At 39.3% G+C, this 18,181-nt stretch overlaps 1 protein-coding gene across 1 annotated transcript; it reads right to left on the bottom strand.

Annotated features, from left to right (window-relative positions):
• Positions 1-5,372: 5,372 nt before the first annotated feature.
• On the bottom strand, positions 5,373-17,004 carry LOC139128087 (organic cation transporter protein-like). The gene is made up of 9 exons (XM_070693943.1): positions 16,178-17,004; positions 12,860-12,963; positions 8,938-9,092; positions 8,584-8,758; positions 7,924-8,062; positions 7,463-7,590; positions 6,208-6,422; positions 5,628-5,737; positions 5,373-5,396 (listed from the first exon to the last, which is right to left on the bottom strand). The coding sequence occupies exons 1-9, from the start codon at positions 16,310-16,312 to the stop codon at positions 5,373-5,375; spliced, it is 1,185 nt and encodes a 394-aa protein (XP_070550044.1). The 5' UTR covers positions 16,313-17,004.
• Between the last annotated feature and the right edge of the window lie 1,177 nt (positions 17,005-18,181).

The following is an 18,181-nucleotide window of genomic DNA, read 5'->3' as shown; positions in this document are numbered from 1 at the left end:
TTTTGAATGAGGCCACTATACCATCGCGGGCTAGTGTAATATTGTCATTTGATCGAACATTTACTCCTTTGATTGACAAATAAAACTATTTAATATCTGTACCGCAGAGAGGGATGTTATAACGGTTTGCATATTCAGTTATTTTAGGATATTTACTGCTTCTGGTTTAATGACTTGTTTACTACAAAATCAAACTCAAGTTCCATAAGAAAACTATGTGAAACTAGAGCGAGAATTCGTTCATTGTGTCTTGTAAGTATGGCAAAACGCGTACGAGTACCGTTTATTGGATAAATCGGACGATTTAAAGATGGCGTCCTCCACTCTTGCCTGTCATCCACTAAGCTTGAATCGTTATTCAGTCCAAATCTGCGACCTTACGTAAGGGTGCAACCGACAAGTAGGCCTACAGTGAAACGATTCTTTTCAACTGAAAACTCACAAGCCTTCAGTCTTTTCAACCCTCACAAAAATCCGTGCTCACTTACGAAACGGTTGGGTGGGATTTTGAATGGATATTCGATATAATATGACATTACCTACAATAGCGCATTAAGAGCATAGACAGTAGAGGGGAAGATCCCCGCTGCTGTCTATGAAACAGCCCTTAGTTCACAGACGTGCTCTAACGGACAGGTAGTGCATGTTAAGATTTCCTATCAATCTCACCGATTTATGACGAATAGATTGACCTTGCGTGGCATGCGGCAGTAAATCATTACATTGAAGTACATGTCACAATGTTTACTTTTCCTGTACGTCAATCAAGACTACCATTACTTCAGCTATGAAAACAAACTTGCCTGCGGTGGTTATGTGGGGGGAAATAAGAACTTGAGTTCCGATTTGCTGTTGCCTCGTGTTTACGCACCCACTGTAACAAACTCTTGTCATATTTTATGAGTACAGAGGATACTCAATGATAACTTGAAGCCTTGAACGTCCATATCATTGGAAAGGATTAATATCATATCAATGGTGTGTATCTTGAGTTCTATTCATGTCGTCGAAACAATTTTTTGGTTGGCATGAAAAGCAGACGCCAAGTCACTCATGAATGTTAGTGAACGATTACTTGAAAAGTCACACTTTTATTTGGCGCCATTTACAATTTTTATGCTGCATCTTGCCATGCTATTGTAGATTTTATCAAAGTTGTAAAACACTCATGGGCATTTACTTTTGTACTGGAAAATGACTCTTACATGCCGGGTGAAAGGTAGTCTAAGGTACAGCTACGCTGGTCGGTCGAATAACAGGATAAGTAACACAGTTTGTTCCTACATCCTCGTTCACGCGCAAAGTGATCTGTAGATGACGGTTGTTGGACGGTTTGTTCAACGCCGGGCATCTTCCCACAACACGTATACCATATCCGCAACTGTAGCCCCGAGTGACAAAAGTCCGGTTAGTTGATACCGAGAGATTAACCCTTTAAGTGTTGTAATTTTTCACAGCAAAATTTTAGTGCAATATTCACCATTTTTATGCATTTTCCCGTAATTCTTTTAATAATTTTGGACCAAATGGACAGCGCTTTTCATACGCTACAGTTTTAACCAAAATTTGGGAAAAATCTGGGAAAAATGTTTGGACCTAAAAAAAAATCGTTCTGCGTTATATTTCATAAAGTTGACAAAATTGACTTTGGCACTCAAAGGGTTAAACCTTCCTGATACATTCATGACGTCAGCGGCTTTATCATATTACCAATCATCCGGCTGTTTCTATCTAGCGTACAACTACTATATGAATGATATAGTTATCCATGTAGATGAAATTACTGGTCATAGATGGCTAAAAAATTTATAAGTATATAACGTGGTTATCAGTGAAATCCTGCACATATTTCACATATCTTCATCGGGTGCATGTAAGATTAATATTTTCAGTCAATGCTTCTTTGAAGTCTTTCTCTTCACAACATTTTCTCAATCCATTTTACCAAACCAACCCACAGATCGCATGTCGATCTGTCAACAGATGTGCCGATAACTCTTACCCATTTCGGGGAAAAACGCAGACTATTTTAGTTGTATTTTTAAGCAAATAATGATACCCCACTTTGTATAGTACGATTATCAATATCATATATAAATACTGTCAAATACTTAATACAAGCGCCAAAATCATTCAGTATATATAATTTATATTTAATGTGTGCAGCTCTTTCCGCTTGTATGATGTCATTTCCTGCTTGCATTGGACCCACCTTGCTGGTCGTGTAGATATTTTATTCCATTGCGTTTGATTGTGAGGTACGATGAATATTCAACTTGATGAGCTGTATTATTTAAAAAATATTAAAGACTTTATGGAATAAAGCAAAAGTAATAATGGACTCATAGTTTCCTGTATGACTTTATTTACAAAACAGTTTTATAGTCACAGCTCTCCAAACGTTTGACTTCTCACCATTGATCTTTTAAATGACGTCATCAATCTCCCTTCTGATGTAATATTCTTGATAGCTATATGATTGTGACTAGTAATCAGCCATCGCACGCACAGGTTTCACAGTGTTCAAAACATTTACTTCAGTCTCATAGAGTCGAATGCGAATCGGTGTTCGGACTCAAATTTTTACAATTCTTTTCTGATCAACCACTCGTTGGGGCTCATTTTAAACCCTCTTGGAGAAAGAAAAAGATACCGTCAAAATTGAAAATTTTATTTTTCCCCATAGACTTAACACAGGGATGGCGGCCACTTTAAACTTCAAGCAACGGTTAATGTCAGATAAGTTGCTTCTACAGTACCAAAGTTTGCACGGTGGCCCATGATTTTCATTCTTGATTTAGTAAAGAATGGTTTAACGTTTCACTGAGAAAAGTTTGAGCAAAAGTTTAAGTTTTCACTATCGAGGCGCATACTGCCTTAAATTCAGTCAAACTTAGATCTTGACAAGATCCACTAAAATATTTATTGCACGGTGTCATACTTTTGGGTTATGTGTATTGCACAACCAGCCGGTTATTTCACTCCCAAAACAAATTGACTTTAGTTCCTGGAATGTTCAGCTGTAATACTACAGTTTTAGTCAACAGAATGGACCGAGGTATGTACAGGTTTTCAGTGTCATATTCGCATGAGGCGAACCTTCCTAGCCAGTTACGCAGATGAAATCATGGCTGTCAGACTAGGCTTCATGATTCGATCGCGTCTCTTATCTGGAGGACAAGAACAGACCATATTAACTCAAAAACGTTAACACGTAGGTCTCCAGTTTCTAACAACTGCGATGGAATTGGGATTTACCGGTCGCGGTCGTTTTTGCGGCGCCGACACTTTGGATTCCGCGAAAATACGCTAAGCGCTTCCCATCTCCGAGAAGATGAAAGGACATTTGAAGAGGCCGGCAAACACAGGTGCTCGCTCCGGACTAGTCTCGCATGCCAGACCTCGAAACCTGCGTGCTGCGCGAGCGGCGAAGCCGCGAGCAGCGAGTAACCACAGGTTACGAGGTCTGGCTAGAACCGACGTGCTATATATACTGTCCAATAGAATGCTTCGAAAATCGGCTGGATGAAAGAGTACATCTGTTGTTTATTCATGTATGTAGGTGGAGCGTCTAAAAATAGCCTTTTGAATTTGACTGAATGATTGTGTCATTCATCCAGAAATGTTTCATTCGAAGTAAACTGCCTTACGTTGATGGTTGACCTCAGACAGTACGGCTTCATGAAATCACGGTCACGCTATCTTCAGTATTAAACCATGATGAAAAAAATCTGCAAAAATGATCTATCCCGTTGAAGAAAGTGGTGATGGACAGCGTGAAACCGAAGCAGGAGGTAGCTATGACAGATTATCTGGAAGGAGACGACGTTTCCGTGAATTGCCGACAAGATATGGCCAATCTCTAATTTTAAGATTGCTCCGGCCTTGCTTCAATGCGTGCGATTGCATTTTGTTGATCGTCGACATCCTCTATGGAGTTTGCTTTTCATTTTGCTCCGTTCAAACGAAGCTCAGATTTTTGCCCCATTCAACTGCCGATGAGCTGGTGGTAAATGGCCTCACAAATAAATTCTCGCCGTAGATTTTTGGTTGAGTGTTTTTTCGGCGCAGATATGTGAAACGTGGTGGACAAGTACAGTGAAAATGCGTTATGTATAATGGCCGTCTGTACGCGGTGGTCCAAAGTATACTTATTAGCATAGGAAAGACAGCCCACTTTTGACGTCATCACATTCCTGAGCAGTTGGTTCTTGCCAGACCTCGTAACCTGCGGTTACTCGCTGCTCGCCGCTCGCGTCGCATGCAGGTTCGAGGTCTGGCATGCGAGACTAGCTCCGGACGTAAGAGACAGGCGTTCATACATCACAGTTCATACCAGATTCGCAAAGCTTATAGTCTGACTTTCCGGCTATCACAGCATTGTCGCCCTCTTCCTTCGCATTTCTTCGTTTTCTGTCAACAGAAAAGGCATAAAATGTGTGTATTTGAATCTATATTCGCGACGCAATTGCAAGGTGAAAAAAAGTGTTCGAAACGCATGCCAGTATGATTGGTGCCTCCATTTTCAATTCCATAGGATATTGCGAGATTTGATAATTGTTCAGTGCTTTTGCCCCGTGTATCAACAACAACAACAACAACAACAACAACAACAACAACAACAACAACAACAACAGTGTATCAATGGTCGGTTGACATCACGGAATTAATGTGTACTATACTTGAAATGGAGAATTTGAATTTTTAACCGAGAATAAAAAACACCGTCTACATGTACCCTGTAAGATTCTCAAACCGGATACCAATTCAAAAATTATCGACGTCTGTACAGTGCAACAGTCAGAACACGCAAACGATATGAAAGCAGCACACACTCACTTGTGTAGTTTTTCAAACTCTTCAATCGTCGCCGGTACGGGACGGTTTTTCGTTTCCGGCACCAATAACACCAAAGCCCCCGCTAACACTGTCAGGATCCCATGATGACGTAGGGAAGAGGCTGCCATACATCCGATAGCAATCGCATGAAGGGCATCAGGATTGTGGATGTGCGGCTTACGAGAACACAGAGGCTAAACCAATGTTACTGCAACAAAAATGATGAGATGGAAATTTCATCAAGACCAAAATCAGATTCTAAAGACAGTTTGCAATTGTGTACTACGCGTCACGGTATATACGACGGCTGGTGGTGGCCGCACACTCGGCCGACTTTTCGTTGTATAAAGCTGATAAAAATCCTGCCCCTCTAAAGCACCATTATCCATCCCTTATTTTTATTGATTTCAAGGTTTGTGACATGTCATAACAGTAAATGTTTAGTATGTCCTGTCCTTCTGGCAAACATGTCGAAATGCTTTGAGTTCAACTCGAGGTCACGGTCCGTATGAAAATGTCTACCGTCCTTGTTGTCACAGAGTGAAGTTGAGTTCGGCCTAGGATTCATATGTAGAAGATATCCATCGTAAACGTAACAAATGTACTTATTAAAATTGCAATGGTTACAATGAGAACGATACGCGCACGTATGTTATAGGGCAAAGAGAGTTCTCGCCTACAACACCTGCTTCAATTATTTTGGCTTTTCTCTCGTTTTTAATTGCATAAAATTATTGCATATCGCGTCGTGGCCACTTGTATGTATTATTATCATTAATAGAACTTACCCGACCGACAGTTGGGTAGAGTTCGGCCACGTGAACAAAACTGGACCAGAAGGCCGCCGCAGCCCCGACTTTAGCTATCAATGCGAATGCAGTGCCTAAGTGTTGTAAACCTGTGAGAATACAGGTGACATGTAAGATCGTCATTAAAAATTTCTTCACAGTTTAATTTGTCGAGACAATGGGAGCAGGCAATAACATGACCGTGAAAACTTGAAACTATATGTGAAGGAAACAACAATAACTTTCCATGTAACTCGACACCTCTTCGGATTCTCCTTTGTAATCCTAAATCACAGCCATACTTGACAAAATTTAATGAGTCTGTCGATCGGGGATTGATTTTTTTTCCGCTCGGTGAATTAAAGATATGCGCTGACCCTCTTAATGCGTGAGCTATAACGCGAGATATTACGAGATTAAGGCTTTCAGTGTACGGACCATTTCTTCTTCAGGTGTGCCCATTTGCTGCTCGGAAAAATATTCTTAATGCTTAACTAAATAAAAAATGTCTTTGCACGTCCCAGCCTACAAGATGCTCAATAATTGATGAATATTCAAAGCCAAATCGAACTGAACTCACCGTTCTTTGGAAATGGACTGAGGAAACAAAAGATGCCGCAGACGATACTACACACTCCGATCGGCTTAGGGCGCCCCCAGCGGTGGAGTGCGTAAGACGATAGTAGTATAGCAAGCACTTCAACCAGTCCAGACAGGAAGAAATTGACATATCTGTTGCCGGCAAGTGACGTCGAAAACACCGATAATCCAAAATAGGGCAACACAATTGAAAAGCTGGATAAGTAAAATATGCATAGACACTGATTATTCTGTATGGTAGAGCAGCTCAAAAACATCAGAACTATTTGTTTAAGAAGGGATTATTTCTGCGAAGCGCCCGTTGCATGTTGTTGTTCACGTGTCTGGCAATATTATAGGATATACTGTTGCGAGACGAGCTCAACACGAAGTGTGAAAATATGATCAATTTGTTGTCTGTTTCGCCTGATTCATTATATTATCTCAGAGTTATTTTAAAAGTACGTCTGATTCAATTGGTATTGTTCGTCTAAAAAGGATTTTAACAGCAGTATATGGGAACATGTTTGCTCGCATTTAAGGTGCTCCTGTATTCAATTCTTTGTGTTGATTAAATGTATTGTTCGATCGAAAATAAAAACCATCGACGAGCATATGATTGTCCTATTAAGATAGAACGCGACTTTTGGATACTAGTAGTCATTCGGACTCTCAAACCTTTATAATACTTTTTAGTCTACCAGTTATGGGGACTTAATTTGCACTTGATGGAGTAAATAACGTTCTTATCGTTTTTTTATGTTTGTGAAAATTGAAATTTTGATTGTTCCTGTTCGCGTTAGCACAGGGATGGCGACAATTTTGAATTTTAAGTGTTCGTAAATGTTTTTCAGTCTCTAGTAACAATGTTTGCATGCTGACCCCCGATATTTAATATTGATTGCGGAAGTAAATGGTTTAGAGTTTGATTGAGGGAATTTTGAGCAAAATTGTAAGTCTTTCACTGCACTTTCGAGGCGCGTTCTACCTCAAACTAAGATGTTATATCTATACTTTATACTACAGTATGTATCATTTTACATCCGGGATACTTTTCATGTTACTCTATAAGTGGCAACACATGCGCTTATGATTGGCTCGCTTATATAAGTTTCGTTCTGTCGTTTATGTGTATACATTTTTTATTCGGTGACTAAGAGACAAACAAAGTAGGGAAACATTCGGGATCAATTTTAATGACAAAAACGATGTCTTCGGATCAAACCATGACGTATGATGAAATATCAACTACTTACCATAAATACAGAATGATCAGGGTTGTTTGGCAAAGTTTCGGTGTTTTGAACAGATCAGTGTAGTTGTAGTGGTTGCTTTGTGACTTCGAACTTTTCTTCGGGTTCTCTGCCTTTTCCTTCATCGAATTCTGAGTTGGTAGAGAAAAAGAAAGATCTGTAGCAAGCATTCATTTTCAATCATCCTTGGTATTTAGCAGTATAAATTCGTTTGGGTGAAGATTTCGTATAAAGCTAATGAAAAAAAAATATGATGGTGTCATTGTTGCTCCATGATTAGTAAAGTAGGATGCTGCTAAATGTTGTGTTTTTACCAGTGGTTATACTTAGCACAAAATGTATGCTCCTTAAAGCTTTACTATCTTTAGGAGTTATAACTCTCACAGCTCAGGTAATGTGACTTCCATTCTAATTTCACAAAAAAATTGTGACAGATAATAAACATTTCCCGCATGTTTTCTTACGTGTGACGATAATCTGGTATACGCAAAATAGGAACTTGGAAGTGTCTTTTGATTGGCCCGCACAGCTTCTCGGATTATAATATCAGCCTCGTTCACGTGCCCGAGTGAAAGCAGCCATCTTGGTGATTCTGGAATGAGTCTACAATGAAAAAAAGATTAAGACAGTCTTACATTTTCAAGCTATTTTTTGATTTATTCGATTGTATTTGCTATGTGCTGTTTTCAGTCAAGATCGTTCGTTAAAAACTGCGTACGCTACAGATCTAAACAAAAGCGGATGAAAATACATTTGTGAACGAAACACTTTCTCAACACCGACGATTGACCTTGACATTATCATAAATTTGGTGTTAGTCAATCAATTTCACCGCAAATAGGGCTATTGGAGGCTTACGCGGGATTGACATATAAATTGTTATCCTAGCTCAGCCTACTAAAGCTTGAACAATTGAATGTCTCACCCAAAAAAGGCGTCGGGTTGAGGCGACGTCAGAAGGGGAAGAGGTCACGGTCTCACACAAATAGCATGAATAATTACGCTCTATAAATTGAGCTGTTATGCGGCCCCATAAAATAGAACTCTGTGGTAACATTTTTGTGGCAGGCGGACAACAAATGGCTGAGACTCTCTCTCAAAAGACCCGGGAAACAGACTCGCACCTGAATACGAAGACAACAAGTAGGACGGCTTGAGGTATCCCAACAGCAATTTGTAGTAGCCTCCAGTGCCTCAGGAAATACGCAACGAGAGCAAAAATCATGTGACCCAGTGGAAACGTCAGCGCTAACATATTTCCTATGATGGCTCTCTTTGAAGGTCCAGTCCATTCGATAACTGTATGGTGTGAAAAGAAAAATCCGGCTAAATGTCTTAAAATATGGCATCTCTACATATATGTGATCAACGCAAATGTAAAAGTTAAAGTAGAATGGGCTTCGGAGACTCTCAATTTTCTTCAATGATTTTCTAGTTCACCGCTCATAGGCCGTGCTAATATTCTGTACGCAACGTACCGTATGTATATGATGCCACCAGTACACCTGGGTATGTGCACCCAACGATGAACTGACAGAAAATAAACATGGCGAGATGTGGTGATACCGCTGACAGGAAGCAAAATACGCTTTGGATAAACAAAGCCGAGGCTATCGACGGCAATCTTCCATACCTAAATATCAGATAGAAATATGCATCATTTCAGTCATAATCTAAAATCACAAGTGAATATGAAAGTGTATCAGTACACGTGACTGCCGACAGTGAATAGGAGGTACTAGCTGCGCATCCATAGTACAAATGAACTGAAGGGACTTCCATCAATATGCATTCGGAACAATTTATCAGAAGAGTTTACGCATGGGAGCGCAGGCTCTTTAAACAACCATTTCTTTATTTATTCATTCATTCATTCATTCATTCATTCATTCATTCATTCATTCATTCATTCATTCATTCATTCATTCATTTTCATTTTATTTAATGAGGGTAGTCTGATTTACAAACTGATTGTACTTTACATCAGAACCCTTAGAAATATACATCGTAAGGGACTGGACACAAATTACAGGGGGGGCGATGTTTTTTGGGGGTGGGTCGCCATTTTCCGCGCAAGCATTTTTGAAGGGTCATAAAATTTTGTGCAAGCCTATTGGGGAGGGTCACAGTTTTTATGCATTAAAACTGAAATTGCATGTGCACGTATTAAAGAATATGGAATACAGAAAAAAGAAAAAATGCCTCCTGGCACTTTCATTTTCTGTCATTTCCATTTCCGGCGCGCCCTTCGGGCGTGAGTGTAAAGGTATAATAACAATGTATTAATGATCCAAGCAGTCACATTGATTTAAGTTGTCATGATTTCTACTTATCCAACTCCTCTATTGTACATATAAACTGTCCCCTGTAATGACGCTTTCAATAACAATGGAGAGATCACTTATTTGATATCATTCTCCCATTGACAATACATTGGGTATAGGTCGGTGTCAATGTTCATGAAGCTGTATGTACATTTTTCATTTTTTGAGGACATTGACAGAATACAAACTATTCAGAAAAGTGCAAAATGTCATCAATAACAACTGGAAGCTTCAGGTCGAACAACTTTTGAATAACAATTTAGGATCAGATAACCTATGAGTTATTTGTAGTTTCCTCATAGCCTACAATGTATAGTGAATCAACATTTCGGTGAAATTCCAAAATAAAATTTCTTGCACAACCATGGACTTGAAACCACTCTAGTCTAATCATGAACATTAATACTAATAATTACGTGTACATAAATGCACAGATTTACCTAGTTTTGTATTGGAAAAAAATATTCATAGTTTCATCATAGGCTGCCATGCATAGTGAATGGACATTTCAGTGAAATTCCAAAATCAAATTTCTTGCACAACCATAGACTTGAAACCACTGTAGTCTAGTCATGAACATTAATACTAATAATTAGGTGTACATAAATGCACAGATTTACTTAGTTTTGTATTTAAAAAAAATATTCATAGTTTCATCATAGGCTGCCATGCATAGTGAATGGACATTTCAGTGAAATGCCAAAATCAAATTTCTTGCGCAACCATAGACTTGAAACCACTGTAGTCTAATCATGACATTAATACTAATAATAAGGTGTACATAAATGCACAGATTTACCTAGTTTTGTATTGGAAAAAAATTCATAGTTTCATCATAGGCTGCCATGCATAGTGAATGGACATTTCAGTGAAATTCCAAAATCAAATTTCTTGCACAACCATTGATTTGAAACCACTCTAGTCTAATCATGAACATTAATACTAATAATTAGGTGTACATAAATGCACAGATTTACCTAGTTTTGTATTGGAAAAAAAATATTCATAGTTTCATCATAGGCTGCCATGCATAGTGAATGGACATTTCAGTGAAATTCCAAAAACAAATTTCTTGCACAACCATTGACTTGAAACCACTGTAGTCTAGTCATGAACATTAATACTAATAATTAGGTGTACATAAATGCACAGATTTACCTAGTTTTGTATTGGGAAAAAAATATTCATAGTTTCATCATAGGCTGCCATGCATAGTGAATCGACATTGTCGATGAAATCTAAAAATTACATTTTTTGTACATGCATGCACTTTTTACCTGCCACTTCAAGCAAAGTACATTTACATGAATTATCACACACATATGATTTGATATTTTTTGGACAAAGCGTTATATCGGCCGCATTTTGCCCTTCTTTTTGGGAGGGGACTTCAAAAGTATAGCCAGTCAGAAGGAGGTCTTGAACGCATTGCGGGTTTGTTGAGGGGGGGGGGGTATTGAGTAACAGGGGAGGGTCACTTATTTTCATGCACGGATAAGGGGGAGGGTCACTAATTTTTGTGCATGAACTTTTGAAGGGTCACTATTTTTGATGCAGCGGTGTTTCGAAAAACAACCCCCCCTGTAATTTATGTCCAGTCCCTAAGTAGAAAAAACTCTGTCCTGAGTTAAATACATTATGACACAAATAAAGGCAGATGGAAAAATCTAAGGAAAACCCTTCATAATTAAATTTAGTAAACAAAAGCCTAATCGGTCGATTTTATAATAGTGACACATTTTCAACATTTCTGATATAAGAGAGAAAGTAATCGTTGGACAATATGTATTATATGCAATTACTGTGAACAAACAGTAGGGGGCGGTATGTAATGACCACGATAAATGATAAGTAAGTAGTTTGTATAATGTTCATGTGTGACACTTTCTCTGTTCCTTGTATCAATGATAGGACTCACACAGGCATGTCTCACGGACAGTACGGCTATAACATGAACCATAGACTGTAGACTGTCTATGCAAGAACGCTATAATTAACAGGCACTTTAGACCATAACACAGACGATTACACATCCACAATCGTCACTCATCGTTGGACAGAGCTATGCTAACATTCCACGTACAATGGTAGCGACATGCACGATTGCTATTCATGGAACCGAGGGTGATTATTTGAAATTACCATCGATTTAAATGGCCAACATACAATTATCATCAATGAAGAAAAACAATTGATAAATGACACAAGGGGTCAATTTACAGTCATGACAAATTAAAATAATATCTTTGATAGGACACTCTTCCTGTGATAATGCATTGTGGTAATGTACCAGGGTATGGCAAAATAGACAGCGCTCTGTTTATGAAATGCAAAGCTAAGCCTTATATTTATCATATGTCATGGTCCTATACGTTACTTAATTTCCAAAATGTAAATTTTCTGATCAATAAATTCGAAGAGGTTATTTAGAAGAGAATTAAGGTTTATCTACTGAAATAAATAAAGGACTGGTCAGTTTCTTCGGCCAGGGGGCGGTGGATTCATGGGGTCACCTGTTTTTCAGTTGACTTTGGACTTGTGATGGGGTCACCATGTCTTTGAAATGCTCAATAGGGGGATCAGTGTGTTTTTGAATTACAACACGGAGTCATACCTGCCTAAAACACATCGTACCGGCCAAGAATTTCATCATTCAGTTGCATTTTTTTGGCGCGTAACTTTAATAATCAGACATATCAGAGATATCTGCATGTTTGCAGCTTGAAAGTCTGGTTTGGCAAAGTGTACTTATCATTATGAAATCTGCAGTACATACGACAAACATGAAACATTCCCGATTTGTCGCGGGGGTCACCCTGTCTTTAAAAGTTGGAATGGGGATGTCACTCTGTTTTCGAAAACCGGAATTGGGGGGGGGGGGGTTAAGCCACTTTTTAACGTCGGCAAAAATAATCTACCGCCCCGAGGCCGAAGAAACTGACCAGTCCCTAAATGAGGTCTTATTCGATTGTTCAAAATGGTGCGTGCAGAATTTTTTGTTATTTGTGAGGTCGTCTGCGACCGCAAGTCTTATTACAAGTATACATCAACACATGTAATGGTGGATTGTAGTCACCTGTCCGAAATAGTTCCGTAGATGCCGGATCCAACTGTCATTCCCGCATAGACTGCAGACTGGGCTAGTTCCCTCAGCCATTTTCTGTCACACACCAGGTTCCACTATACAAAGCAAACAACATCACGAGTCACGCCTTTGTTGTTTGTCTTTCGAGATTTCGATGTCAATAAGGATGGTGATATGAAGCCTCCTTAGGGACTGGTCAGTTTCTTCGGCCTGGGGAGCCGATGGATGTATGGGTGTCACCCTGTTTTTGACTTTGGAGATGGTGGGTCACCATGTTTTTGAAATGCCTAATAGAGGGGTCAGTATATTTTTGAAGTACAACACGGGCTCATACTTGCCTAAACAAACCACACAAGCCACGAATTTCATCATTCAGTTGCATTTTTCGGCTCGACCTTCCAGCGTGTAACTTTGATATATCAGACATACATTTTTCTGTCTCTGCGTTAGTTTACATCGGCCTCACTGATAACACCTGCAAGACGCGCCACACTGACCCATGCAATCGTTCCGTAACGAGAGATACACAAACGACACCGAGTTGTCAAAATTTTGTATGGAATTTAAGAAATAAGGGCCAAGTCTTTGACATTCATGGTCAATCATTGATAAAGCATTGAGCTACTCTAACATGAACAAGTCATCGTTGATGACACAGTCCCCGCTTGTCCATTTTGTTATAATCTTTGGTGTCTAGGTAGCTGTGGTCTAGGTAGCTGTGGAATGACATTGATGCAACGGGTGCATCAGGCCTGTGACTTGCATAATAAAGTAATCTGAGGAACGTTTCATAAAATTGACCCATCTTTGCCGGTAATGACCACTGAAGGAACTCTCAATTACATCACACATAACGATGCCCACACTGCGTCTAGTGTCATGATGGCACATACTATACACATGGTTTGGTGGAATTTTAGAAATGGATCGGGTATGTTGTTGTAATCAGCCATTTTCGATCATATAATGAAACAAATTAATGTGCACAAGAATGCAGCCATATCACGTTTAGACAAAATCAGTCCATCGAAGGACAGTGACCTATGTTTATGTTTCAAAGACATAAAAAAATCACACCAAAATTGAAATCAAATGGCTGTCTATTGACCATATGGATCATAGCACAAAATTAGTAGACATGCATATGTATGCCATAGTACTTTATCTTTGTACCAAGTCTCAACAACATTGGATAAGGAATATTTGCATATGATTAAGCCTCAAAGACATGAAGAAATCCAAAAATGACCATCTGGCAGCGATATTGGGAAAAAATGACAATCTGGCAACCATATTGGAACATGTCACACAGTACATTGGCATGTATATGTATGCCATAGTGCATGATCTTTGTGCCAAGTTTGGACAAAATTGGTGTAATGACCTTTGAATTAAGCTTCAAAGACATGCAAAATTCCAACAAAATGGCAGTTCTGCAGCCATATTGGCTCCTATCGCAAGGTTAATTGATACATGCATATGTATGCCATAGTGCTTTGCCTTTGTGCCATGTTTGAACAAAATCGGTTCAAGGATGTTTGAGTTATGGTTCAAAGACATGAAAAAATCGCAAACAAAATGGCCGCCTCACGCCCATATTGGATCGTATCGCAATATAATTCGACATGCATATGTAGGCCATAGTGTTATGCCTTTGTGCCACGTTTGAACAGAATCGGTTCAAGGATGATTGAGTTAATGGTTCAAAGACACGAAAAAATCGCAAACAAATGGCCGTGTCACGCCCATATTGGATTATATCGCAATATAATTTGGCATGCATATGTAGGCCATAGTGTTATGCCTTTGTGCCATGTTTGAACAGAATCTGTTCAAGGATGTTTGAGTTATGGCTCAAAGACATGAAAAATCGCAAAATATGGTCACCTTGCGGCCATATTGCGATAGTATCAACAAATAAATCGATGTGCTCTGTAGGTCATAGTGCTATGCCTTTGTGCCAATTTTAACAGAATCGGTTCAAGGATGTTTGAGTTATGGTTCAAAGACACGAAAAATCGCAAACAAAATGGCCGCCTCACACCCATATTGGATCGTATCGCAATATAATTCTACATGCATATGTAGGCCATAGTGTTATGCCTTTGTGCCAAGTTTGAACAGAATCGGTTCAAGGATGTTTGAGTTATGGTTCAAAGACATGAAAAATCGCAAAAATATGGCCACCTTGTGGCCATATTGAATCGTATCGCAAAATAAATCGATGTGCATCTGTAGGTCATAGTGCTATGCCTTTGTGCCAAGTTTGAACAAAATTGGTTCAGCAGTGTCTGAGAAACGGCTCCGGACGGATGGACGCACGCACGCACGCACGGGACCCATTCTATAAGTCCCCGCTGGACTTCGTCCGCGGGGACTAACAAGCGATGTAATCTTTGTATATCAGGAAAGCTGCACAATTATTATCAATGCTGACAAATCTACACTGTTAAAACAAACGCTTTGAGTTGGTTTCAAATGTCGCCACCAAAACAAATATTATTTATCGAATTTTAACACCACCTACAAATACAACGGTTCGTCCCAATCATATATGTAATAGTGTCGAGTTAGTAATCCTTTCACTTCTATCTGAGGATTGCAAGATACATGAAACTTAAGTAATATATTTCATTACTTTGTACTTGAAGTAATCTGTTTATTTAAACCGCCTCTGCTTTAGCATTGAGCACGTAATTTCCCACGAGGACATCTGTATACTTCGAGATATATATATATATATATATATATATATATATATATATATATATATATATATATATATATATATATATATATATATATATATAATATATTATATATATATATATGTATTATATCACCCTGTTTTCGAAGCTAGAAGCGGGGCGTCACCCTGTTTTCGAAAGTGGAATGGGGGCAGGTCCCACTTTTTCACGGCGGCAAAAAATATTCCATCGCCCCAAGACTGAAGAAAATGACCAGTCCCTTATCTTTCCGCCAATTATTGACACAAGTCAAAATACTATCTCTGCACGCATGCGCCGTTTATAAATGGGCGTTTCCGTCTGCCGTCTGATGGCGAATAAATAACATCGGCCCATTTGTACATATGAGCGAGTGGCACAGCCAGCAAAATCTATGTGCAAGTGGGTTTCCCACAATCAAACGTATTTCAAACCAGACTACATTGGCTTTTTTCGCATTTCAAAAGTCGTGTGAATTTATTAAATACTGCTTTCCGGGGGAAAGTTAACCGAAACAACAAAACAATTTTGATAAAAACGGTCTAGAATAAAACGACAAAAAGCCATGTATCACACGTTTTACCTCAGTGACTGTGGTGGATTGGTGCTGCGATCGGTCGTAACCCCATTTCATGCACGTTCGGCCTTTTATAGTCGTATCAAAGGGCAAAGTGCCGTTGTCTCGGCCCGATAAATGATCGCTACTCGTGTATACCATTGACCAGTTTCCGATGAATGTGTTTTCCAAAAGGTCACATCGGTCTTTATTTGTAATGATCCGAGTCGCGTTCGTGACGACCCGTTTTGAATCTCAGCCAGGCACACGAAGTCGACATCGTCGCTTATAAAAACTTGCGCAAATACGATGAACGGAACTGTCATCAAGAAGGCCGCGTTAACACAAAGAGTTTCCTTTGATACGGTCCAAAGTCACCCAAGGAGGCAAGTATTGTATCGAAATCCATCCCCCGTCCGTGTCCTGACAAGCGTGATGTCTATAATTTCAGCATTGCAGGTCATGCCCCATTGTGCGCCAAAACAACAACAACGTTCGAACAACGTGATGTAACAATCACTGCATGGAGAAAGACCTTTGTGCTCGCTGATAACGGCGCCTTGGCTTTGCCGGTTGGCATGCAAATTGTCACAAACTCACGTATGCTGATACTGCAACCTCGCTCCAGTACTAGATGCTACAGCATAATATCTGGCAGCTACATTGTCGGTATTTCCAGCAAGATTCCGAATCGATGTTGTCAGAACCTCTACACATTTACGCCAAATCTGTACAGAATGTATTGTTTTGGTTAGCAGACCCTGATTTCCAGGCGTCGTAGATAAAAAAATCCTGGTGTTACCTTTTACATACCTAGCGTATTATAGAGCTGCTGAATCTAAATTTAACCTTGTTGCTGACGCTCAGAGCGAGCGAATTTATTAGGTCTATTGTTGCCTTTGTGATAGTGGGGTCATGTGTTTAAGGTTGCACTCGCCTTGAAAGTCAAAGACTTCAACTTTTGCTCAAACTTTCCTCAATGAAAACGTCAAGCATACTCTTACCAAATCAAGGATACAGAGCAATGTTTGGTGCAAGATTACTAATTTTTCGTACATCTACCGATATTTGAAATTCAAAATTGCCGCCATCCCTGTGTTAACTCTATGTGTGAAAATAAAATGTTCGATTTTCGAATGACTAAGAAGATGAATATATTTCTTAATCATCAAAAAACTTCAAAATGAGCTCCCTAAAGTGGTAGAACATCTGAGAAAAGTGTTGGAAACAATTTAGTCCGAATAGAGACAAATTGACTCCCCTAAAAACGGTTTCGTAAAAGTCACTCCCCCCCCCTGATTTCCACCGACCCCTCCCCATAAAAAAAAACAAAACAAAACAAAAAACTAATGCTCCCTTGAGAGGCCAGTAGCCATATCCGATGAAATTCTTGGACTGCATTTCAGTGCGTCTCTACGGTCTCAGCATGTGAAGGAACTTATCACTTCTGACACTTGTTTTTGCCAGCGTGGCAGTATTAATATTGAAATGATATAAGTAGGGATATTAATATACAAATTAGGTAATCGTAATGAGTAAAAGATTGTATGTTAGGGAGCCATCATCATTTACTGCCTGGGGGGGTGGAGAAATGTCATTGGAAACTCCGAAATTTCTAGTAACCCCCCCCCCTACCCTGTAAAAGATTGTATGTTAGGGAGCCTTCATGATTTACGGCTGGGGGAAGGTTTATCGGAAACTCAATAATTTCTAGTAACCCCACTGTAAAAGATTGTATGTTTGTGAGCCTTCATCATTTACTGCCTGGGGGTCGTAGAAATTTCATTGGAAACTCCGACATTTCAAGTACCCCCGCCTCCCGCGGTCAACCATGACGAATTTGAGTAACCCCAACATCACTTAAAAAGTAATATCAATACAGTTATTTGTAAAATGTACAAAAATACAGCAATAGTAAAGATCTTTCAAATCATTGAGTACTCTGCTAGATTACCATCGGTATCTCATAAAGGTTGAAAGAGTTGAAACCAACGGAAACGACATTCAAAGTCGCAACAAATATAAACATAA

Source organism: Ptychodera flava, unplaced genomic scaffold, assembly GCF_041260155.1.
Source record: "Ptychodera flava strain L36383 unplaced genomic scaffold, AS_Pfla_20210202 Scaffold_43__1_contigs__length_1316584_pilon, whole genome shotgun sequence".
Lineage (NCBI taxonomy): Eukaryota > Metazoa > Hemichordata > Enteropneusta > Ptychoderidae > Ptychodera > Ptychodera flava.
This window is presented reverse-complemented; position numbering and strand designations above follow the sequence as displayed.